The 10,718-nt window shown below is 32.6% G+C and overlaps 1 protein-coding gene across 1 annotated transcript; it reads right to left on the bottom strand.

Annotated features, from left to right (window-relative positions):
- Nucleotides 1-7,499: 7,499 nt before the first annotated feature.
- Nucleotides 7,500-10,434, bottom strand: LOC129228677 (mucolipin-3-like). Its single transcript, XM_054863360.1, has one exon. It carries the CDS (start codon nucleotides 10,432-10,434, stop codon nucleotides 8,605-8,607), a length of 1,830 nt encoding a protein of 609 aa, XP_054719335.1. The 3' UTR covers nucleotides 7,500-8,604.
- Nucleotides 10,435-10,718: the final 284 nt, after the last annotated feature.

Raw genomic sequence — 10,718 nt, 5'->3', positions numbered from 1 at the left:
TAGTGGTTTTCTAAAGTTTTGCAGATAAGTAATGAATAAAATTTTTAATTTGTATTAACTGCTTCTGCAGCATGAATATACATAATGTACATCAAACCATAACCCGCAAAAAGAATCATAGATTTACTTTTTGTACATCTGAATAGTTAGGTTTTAAAAGATAATTGAATGGTTTTGGGTTATACAGTTGGACCTCCATATATCGAAGTAGCAAATTGCCGGAAAAAATTCGATATATAGAAATTTCGATATATAGAAACAATCTTATTTTATCACAAAAATCTCCTAAAACATTGAAATTAAAGCTAATTTTCGTGCATGAAACCCAATTTCTAATTTATACGAGCATCGAATTAAACGAAAGTTAATAACTGAAAAATTAACAGAAATTACATTTTTGTGCCTTCGTACATCTTCATTCTTCGGCCGTTCAACTTGATTTGCAACATGAGATTTTCGTTTTGACAATGTAATCGAGAGAAAAGTAAAAAATCAATCTAACTTGAATGATTTTTACTGAAGCTAATAAGACTAGAAATTATAATCAACAGACAAAAAGGATAACTTGAAACTGGTTTTACAGTGTTACTGGTTACAACTAACTAGTAAGATTTGAAATAAACTTGAGGGAATTCAAGAACGCCAGAACGGAACAAAGACCTCTACACACCCCTCAAACCCAGATTTCTTATGAGTTTCTTAGCAACCTTTAGTAAACATAATTTTCTCCTCTTACCTTCATTTTTCATGAGACAAACAGTCTAAAGTGGATAAAAAAAATCTACGAATGTCTCGGAAAAAATTTCGATGTATAGAGATTTTTTTGATATATAGAAACTATTTTTCTATGTAATGAACATAGAAATTTGCTGGGATTTCGATATATAGAAAATTTCGATATGTGGAAGTTCGATATATGGAGGCTCGATTGTAGTTAGTTGATTTGCAGTTTGGTACTAATTGATATCCAGTTATGATGCTTCATATTTAGGTAACAGACAAAGCTTGTATGCAATTCCAGATCTGGGGTGAGCAACTCAGGGCCTTTGCCCCAGTCAGCATTATCTTTGTGATGGTAAATTTCACCCTATTTCTGTGGGTTTTCTTCGTTGAAACTTGATACAAAAGTTTGAAAGAAGATGGGTAAGGGCGGCAGTTTCAAGATTTGCCACAGCTGGAAAAGATCTGGCACGGCTTGTGTGATTTTACATTTCAAACTATGCCTATTTAGTGTTACAGGGTATGCTGCATATATGGCATGGAAGGGGTTAAAACGCATTCCTACCGTCCAACAAAAAATTACCTTGATCAAAATTCAAGTTAGCTTCTACAAAGTGTCCCAGATTAAGTTTCACTAAACCCAAAAAACTTACATTAACCAGTTTTTTCAAATTAATAAGTAAGCGAGCTGATGTGTGCATCACATGACTTCCTTTTACTCCAATTTAATGTCATTTCCCCATTATTGGCATTTTTAATGTGATTCAATAGCTTACTCTCTAAATAGCACCAACAGTGGCCAAATTGAAACCAGATTTAAAAAAAAAAAAATCGCCAAATTTGTCGCCAAGATGGGGACAAAACTTGGTGACCAAAATACTGGCGATATATTGCCAAGTGTCAGCCAAATTATAACACCACTTGAGTTTACATCGAAATTAACAATAATTTCCCTCCAAAAAGGAACAAAAGACCCTTTTAGAAACTCCCGAATGCAACCAAAAGGGGAGGTGCACAACTAGACCTTACTAGGAGTCTACGTACTAAATTTCAACTTTCTAGGACATACCTTCCTTGAGTTATGCGACATACATACGCACAGACGTCACGAGAAAAACTAGTCCTCTTTACTCGGAAATCGTCAAAATGGATATTTCACGTGTCTATACGTGCTTAGGCACTTACCCATTTGTGGTTGAGTCGAAAAAAAAAAAAAAAAACTCAACATTCATTGGGGGTAAATAAAATGGAAATTAAGGTCGATTTTTGAATGAAAATTTTTCGTGTGTATAATACTTCCTTTTTTGTAAAAGAAAGTAAAAATCATTCAGTCTTTTAAATTATTTCCATAGTTTTAGCATCACAAACTGAATGTATATCCTTAAGACGGACAATGGCTCTGACTTTATGAAAATTTTCACTCTAAAATGACCTTATCTAATTTTTAGGTTAAGAGAGGTTTCACCATGAATGAATTGAAAGCTGATTTAAATTTTACATGGAATTCCAATAGATTGTGTTTGCCAGCTGCAATAGATTTTTGAAACATTAATATTAAGTTACTCATTAAAAAATCATTTGCATTGCCATTAAATAAAATTTTGTTTGTATATGGTAAAAATTAGTAAAAGTTTTATTTTGTGGTAAGCTTTTATTTCATCACTTAGAATTCACTTTTGGAACACCCTGTAAATTCTAATCTGGATATTTTGTTTATTCAAAAATGATTTTTGACCACAATATTTTAGATTTACAGTAGACCCTCGTTTTACTTGTGGGTTATGTTCCGCAAAAGTGCCACGTAAATTAAGATTTAATAACATTGGGGTCCACAGATAAAAATAGTTCATTCTAATGGTAGATAAATGTATAGTAAATTAATTATTTTGATACAATTAATGTTTTTAATTATTTTGATACTATGTCCAACATGCATGAAGAAAACCTGAATAAACATACTGTTTATAACTAGTATGTTGTGGCCATCACGAAACTTTCTTCTATATTTTTCCTTTTTCTGATCCCTCCTCATGCTTGACGAGGAAGCAATATTCCTAACAAAAACAAAATTACACATGCAAAAACTTGACGACCATCCCAATGTCTGAATTATTGTAAAAACAAAACAAAGAGCGAAAATTGAAAGTTACTTTAAAAGCCTTACTTCAATTAATTACAAATATTTTATTTATTAACAAACATAAGATGGCAACAGTTAAAAATTTTAAATCATTGAGATAATATTTCCGATCATTTCCATACAATTAAAATCACGAGAAATACGCAGACGACAATCTATTACGATTTATCTTTCTTATTGTTGCATTAATAAAACTATTTTTATTCGCAAAAAAAAAAAAATCAACACCTCTTGGAGCGATTGGAGTCAAAATTGAACCAAAGCCTGTTTACGTATGGATTCACATATATTCCAAATTTCAACCAGAACGTAGCATTACTTCTTGAGATAGGGCACTCACAATGGAAAAAAAGAACGGGCGATTGCGCTACCCCCCCTTTTAGCTGTTGACGCCAAAATAAAATCAGCTCTTATACCCACTAAGGGCTACTTGTCAAAAAATTTTTGTTTGATTCCGTTCGTTATTTCTTGAGATACAGCAGTCACAATTGACGATAAAAAACGTTCTATAACTCAACCCCCGTTTGAGCTATTGACACCAAAATTGAATCAGCACCTGCTCCTGTTAGAGGCAACATATGGACCAAATTTTGTTTGATTCCGCCAGTTACTTCCTGAGGAATAGCAAGCACGCGTAACTCAAAAAACGTCCCATTGCTCCACCCCCCTTGGAGGAATTCGCGCCAAAAACTAATGGGCACAAGTTCACATAGGGGCACATATGTGTACCAAATTTCGGTCAATTTCATGCGGTAGTTTTTGCTGTAGAGCGGCCACAAAAAACTGGTCACACACAGACGTGACACACACACACACACACAGACAGACATTTTCCAAAAATAGTCGAAATGGACTCAGCACACCTCAAAACGTTCGAATCCTTCGAAATTCGAAAATTTGCACGAATCCAATACTTTCTTCTATATATTAGATATAGAAGAAAGTAAAAATAGCTGGTTATGATAGTCTGTTGGCAGTCATTAATAATTTTTTTTTTCTGAAGTTTTGTGTAGAACATTGATGCATCCATGATTTCTCGCATCACTTTAATGACGAGATCTTCCTCTATTAAGAAATCAGAAAAATCATTTGACAATTGAAGGAATGGCTCAAAACTTTCTATGGTCAAGCTCTTGGTTGTGTGTCATCGATGTCAGTATCCTCATTGTTTTTGTCCTCTGTCACTTCTAAAAGGTCTTCTTCAGTGATCTGTGAATTGTGTGAGTTTAACAACTTTACTTCTGGAAAGAAAGAGTTTTGGAACCATTCGAGAAAATTGTCTCCAGTGAACCAAACTTGTTAGCAGGCTAAACTGAAGTTCATTGCATGTTATCTGCAATCTCAGGAATTGGAATTTAAAGGATGGGGGAATTTCCTCTGTTTGCATTGCGGCTTCAGCATCAAATCAAAATGCACAGAAAATAAACCTGCTTAAAATGAGGATCTACTGTATTGATTATATCTGTGGAAAAAGCGCAAAAAACGTACATTCGAAAAAGCCCCAAAATATGTTCTCCTGCTTATTTTTTCTTGATTTAAGAGTTTAGTAAAAAATACCTAAAAAAGTACTCCTACTAAACAATATGCCTCCCCCACAATAAAAATTAAAAAGAATAGTATTATATTTCATTTGGATAAAATCAATTTATTCTACTTCATTAAACATTGTGTCACAAGACATTTCAATAAGTACACTAGTATTGAAGAGACAACTATGCAAAAACTATTTATGAATACATTATTCAAATAAAGGAGCTTTTCATTACTATATGAACTTGATAACCATACAATCATGCACAGAATTTTAACCAATTAGATTATCATACCAAGTATGTATATGTATACCAAGAAAACAAGCTGTCAATCAACATCAAATGAAATATTATCAGGGTAAAGTTTTGATTAGGGGGTATCATTTAAATACATATGAGGGTCATCTGGAAAGTAGTCCCCTTAGTGCCGCATGAAACGCTTACAACGTGGGTAGTGGGCAAGGTCTGACTGCTTCAGTGGTTTGTCTGCCTTCTTTGTACCAAGTTGCGTGACCCTAGCATTGCCTGTGTTGTTTCTGTAATCGTTTATAATGTTTTAAAAAATTGAGAATGCCGCCAGTGGTGAAGTGATGACTCTAATGGAATTTCTCAATGTAAAAAACATTCCCCAATACAAAATCCACAGCGAGGTTTGTTGTCCTTCATGACAATGCCAGGCCTCATGCATCTATGATAAGAGCTTTTGCAGCAGTTCTAATGAGAAACTTTTTACCATCCACCATATAGCGCGGACTTGGACCCTTCAGATCTTCATCTCTTGACAAAGCTTAAAGATCTTTTGTCAGGAAAATGATTTGACAGTGACAAAGAACTTTAAGAAGGTGTGACTATGTATCTCAATAAGCTGGCGGCCAAGGACTATGAGAAGTTGGAATGCAAAAAGTCATCACATGTTATGACAAATGCCTAAATTTTGCTTGGAGGTTATGTGGGGAAATAGTTTAAAGTATGCTCGTTCCAATAAAAATGATTGTATTTATTAATATTTACTTCTGTATCTTTATCTCACAAACGGGTACTGCTTTCCGGATGACCCTCTTATTTATATTAAAATGAACTTAAAAATTATCTTTACCCTATTTTTGTCTTCAAAAATGTATTCAGAGAGCTATATTAGTTAACTTTGGTTACATTCTGACCATAAGAAAAGAAGATTATTCACAAAGGAACCATGATTATGATGAGGGAATACTGGTACTGAAACATTTTTTTTATGTCAACATTCTGAGGTAAGATTTATATATTTTGATTTAATACTTACAATTACTATCAAGTCAACATTGTTGGTGCCAAAGAAAAAAATTATGTTTTATCTTATAAAAGCCCTGATTCCTTATATTTGAAAGGAGTTGTGATTACCGATTGTGTTTCGGCCAATTTTTTCTTTTATCTTACCAGTGAATTTTTCTCTGGGAGGAAATTGGTTAAAAACTAGCATCATTGGGTCATATATTGAGTCATGGCCCTGCTGAATTTCCACTATGCTTAAGTGCTTTGACAATTTTTGACTTTTCTGTGTTAAACCGATGCAGCTCATGCATCCACCAAACAATGTCAATGTTTCAATGTAGCTCATGCATTCACCAATCAATGCCAAAGTTTGTTTGGACGTCACCCATTTTGACCGCAAGAGGGCGCCACAGGGGTCCTGCATCTACCAATAAATGGCAAAGTAATGGAAACAGGGGTACCCTGTAGCACCCTCTTTGTTACCATGGGTTTCAGCAATTGCCACGGCCAATTAGAATTAAGTAGGGCCTTGATTAAGAGAATGATTTTTGTTTTGACAATTCAATCTCATTTTAACAAAAATAAGTTTAAAATTGTTGAATTTTCAAGAAAGTGTATATATTCTAATGCAACATTAATATTGTTTATTTTTTTTTAAATATATTTATTTTTTTAAATGCATTTGAGATTTGAAATTTTACATTAGTATTACATATTTACTATTGAATTACTTTTTTTCTAAATTTTTGCCCTTAGCTATTATAACAGAGTGTTTGAATATCTTAAATTAAACTATTGAAAAGTCTAACATTGGAATGCTCTAAAACATAATGGTTAAAAAATTAGGAAATTCATTTTTGTATTTATACAATACATATTAATTATTTTCTTTTTACATAGAACATATATGTGTGTCAATTTGAAATAATGCACTAATGAAAAGAATTGTTTTAAATAATTTCGGACTATGACTTGAAAACTAATGCTACAAAATCAAAACAAATAAATATGCAAAACTGATAACCAGAAAAGCAACCTCATTCAGTTCTGGAATCTGGACAAACTTTTGTTATAACACAAAAATATGTTGTTTCCGACATTATTTCCACCTTAATCATGCAAACCAATTGCATCACATTAAAAATGTTTAAAAAACTGCCATGCAAAACACAAGTAAATAAATATATAATAAGTATACATGAAGTGCTTTACTAATTACTCTTAACGTTTCAGAAATATTAGATCTAAGGCTTTCACGGAAAGCAACAATAACATTGTAGGCTATGATCATCTGACATGTTTCTGGCTAACATTTTGCCTTACATATCTTGTGCTTCAGCAAATCACAAATGAATTCATAATAGAAGTTTGGTCATCAACTTCTATGCATATTTTGATCACCACGTTCATTGGATAAAGCATCAATATCAGATTTTGATATGATTTACAAGGACAAATAGTGGAAGTTGTAGAATAAGAGTTGACTTTTAAAGATTTCAAAAGTGAAAGGAAAATGATGAATCGCTACTCCTGCTATTCAACTAGGTTTGTTTATGTGCTTTAACTTTCATGGCATGAGTTGACATAAAAGATACATAATCTGCTGAGCTTTGGATGTCTATCAATGGAAATCTTAGAATTGAAAGAGAATCTGTTTTACATACTATCAGGCCAACCTAAATGTCGAACCAGTAAATATGACTTACTATTGCTATAATGATTTTTTTTTTCTTTTTTAATATCTGACTATAGATAAAGAATTGTTTTCCTTTCCTCGTTCATGATGAATATTTTGAAATGCTATCACTAATTAATGAAGTGAAATCCAACCAATGAAGGTTTATCATAAAAGTTCATCAATGAAATATCGACAAAAGTCCTGTATTAAGGACATAATCTTCTAGCAATAAAAATACAGTTAACTAACTACTAATTGTAAGAAAAAAGATATTCTAGCATGAAATATCAACTCTAAAACATTCTTAACAAACTAAAAATCCAATATTATTTACAGAAGAAACAAAACTTTTCATCAACATTCAAAAATCTTCCTGACTTGTCATATACAGTACCCATTAAGTCCATTTTCCATTTGTATTTGGTACAAACGAATAGAATACTTTGCCAACCAAAACTATGAAAATAATCAGTACTAAGTTATGCTAGTCTGCACTTAAAACATTTATGAAAAACTCATTTTCCAATGCAAATTACATTAAAATAAATATTTTGAGAAATATTTTACTCAAAAAAGTATTCTGTTAACAGATTATGTCTGCATTTGATTTTAGAATCATTTAGATAATGTTTTCATTAGAATATAATTGCCTCAAGACAACAGTAGGTTATAAGCAAATCTCTTACTGTTGCACTGAGGCGAAGATATATTTATTAATATGCTATTAAATTATGAAAGAAAAATATTGTCTTATCGTTTTTTACAAAATACAGAAACCCTTTGTCACATCGCGCTCTTTTGGATATATCCCACTTTTCCTTTGTACCCTGAAATTCTAAATTAAAAAGAAAAAAAATTGCAGGAAAGGTTTTTTTTTTTAGTTGATGAACAAAACATTAATTGCAGTTTAAGATGCAACTTTTGATTTGTATATTAATACAAAACAATTTTAGTATTTTTATTTATTTATTTATTTTTTTTTTTGTTCAAAAAAGAATAGAAAAATTAATTTTTATTTGTTTTGTTAAGAAAATAGTCCTAATATAATTTTAACTGATATTTTTGTAAAGACACATGTCATAAAAATTTACCTTAATTGAATCGCTACATTTCATAACCTCGGATATATTGCCTTTTTTTGTCATCCTCCGACAAGCACGATATAACGAGGGGTTACTGTAGTTGTTGCAACAAAATGTTTTAGTGAAAGACAGAAAAGTCCTTTTTTTTTTTGTTAAATAAAATTTTACAATGCATCAATTTTACAGAAACCTTGAAAACGCTCAGGAATTACTCCTTTTCCCTAGCATCACCGACACTCTTTCCCAAACACTTTTCCGTTGTCTTCGTCTTTGTTGGTAAAATGATGAACATGAATCATCAGGATAATCACTAAGTAAAATTTCTATTCTGGTACATGTTCCTCCATACCTATAATAGTCCTTCACGGTCTCATAAGAGTCCATAATCACAGAAATAAAAAGAGAAATAACAACATAAATGAACATGCTTATAAAAACATATAAGTAGATTCTACTAAACCACCAAATTAAATCATTGTTGGTATTTGTAATTGCAAACGTTGCAAAAAGATCATCACCATTCATCATTGCAAATAAACATTCTGATGTAGTACTCAAGTTACGAAACTTGATGTGATAAGGACCAAGGACTACCCAACCACAAAAGCAAAAACCGGCATACAAAAGAATGCAACAAAGGGTAAAACGAAGAACATTCGGAAGTGCCCGCTTCAAAGTCAATATGAGTATGTTATATTTGCTAAAATATCCCAAATAACGCAATAAACCAGAATATGCCAGTAAAATTCCCATACCAAGAAGAATGGCACATGTTGCATATTGATCACTTTCGACGGTACTTTCTTCCACAGCTGCTTTTAGAATCGAACCAGCAATAATCAAAGTATCATTGAATATCATAATGCAATACCACATGTCTACAAATTCCATTTTTTCTTGAGCTGAAAGCCCCTTGTTTTGTGCGCGCTTGAAATACTTGTCAGTTTCTTTACAAAGAACTCTTGCCTTATATAACATTCTGCAGCAAAGAAGTAAGGATAAAACACATATTGCAATGATAAAACTGTTCAGTACTTGCCGGCCAATATAACCCAACTTATTATCAGGATTCAGACTTCCATTGTGGTAGCATTTCAATTTGTCAGCTCCAGTATCTAAACTAACAAGCATTTGTCCATCGTGATCTTTATTGTCATATTGAACACCTACCCGAAATCTATAACAATCTGGATATTTGCTATTTCCCAAAGATTTCAGAAATATTGTTTTCAATGCAAAACTTAATTCTGCTGTTATCAATCTGTCAAAAGCAATGCTATCATTCAGTTCCTGTAAATATTTTTCGATAGAAAATGATTTCCACTTCTCATCCCCTTCAGGGTACAACTTAGGTATGACATGACACTTTGTTCTTGGATGACCATCGAAAGAGACGGTGGAATTAAAAGCAAGCATCATACTAAATTCAGTAAGACAAAGTGAAACATTTGTCATGCTGCAATCAGGTCCATCGTAACAATAACTACCTAATGCAATTTTTGAAATATTTGCATACGTCTGAACTATATGATCAACATTCCTGTAAAAGTCTTGCCTTGTGTAGACGGCATAGGGCCCAGTAGAAGGGGGATACGATACAATATCGCGAATTGCAGTCCAGTCGGCTAAAAACATGTGCCTGAAACTGGTAGCCGTGTTTTGTTTCTGTAACTCATAAGTGTAACCATCAGAGCCAAAAACACACAATAAAAGCGTTACAAACACAATTTTTATTATTTGTAGCACTAGTTTAAAAGGAAACTTCCCTTTAGCTCGCCACTTTTCAATTGGATTCATGAAAAAATATTTAAGTTTTCTCTTTAGAGCTTCATCTGTATAGGATAAATTACCAACAGCGCTCATAGAGTATTCTCGATTCAAGAAAGAGTCTGAATGTGTATCCAACGACGAAGCTGTACCACCATAACCACTATTTTGACGTTCAATTCGACTTTTGGAAGCAGTGGGTAGCAAAACTGTATATTCATCGACCAAATTTTGTGCCTCTGATAAATTTCTTTCATTGTCCATATTTCTAATATTCTCAGGTTTTTCAGAGGATTGCATAATTGCAGTCTGCTTCGCTAAGATTGTTTATTTATTTACATTTTCATTTACAGTTCATTTGATTTCACTTCTCGTACGAATCGGGAAACTTATTCATTGACTTGGCTGCAGAAATTCATGTGTTATTCATAGTCATGTGATTATATGCCGGAAGTTGTGAGTTATCGAATAAGAAAAGCGCCAACTGTGGTAACCTAGCCAGAAAAAGAGTGCCAATTGTTGATCATTGGAACGCATATTGGCGCCCT

This window comes from Uloborus diversus, chromosome 8 (genome assembly GCF_026930045.1).
Source record: "Uloborus diversus isolate 005 chromosome 8, Udiv.v.3.1, whole genome shotgun sequence".
Lineage (NCBI taxonomy): Eukaryota > Metazoa > Arthropoda > Arachnida > Araneae > Uloboridae > Uloborus > Uloborus diversus.
Note: the sequence above shows the minus strand (reverse complement) of the source record. Positions and strands in the feature narration are given on the sequence as shown.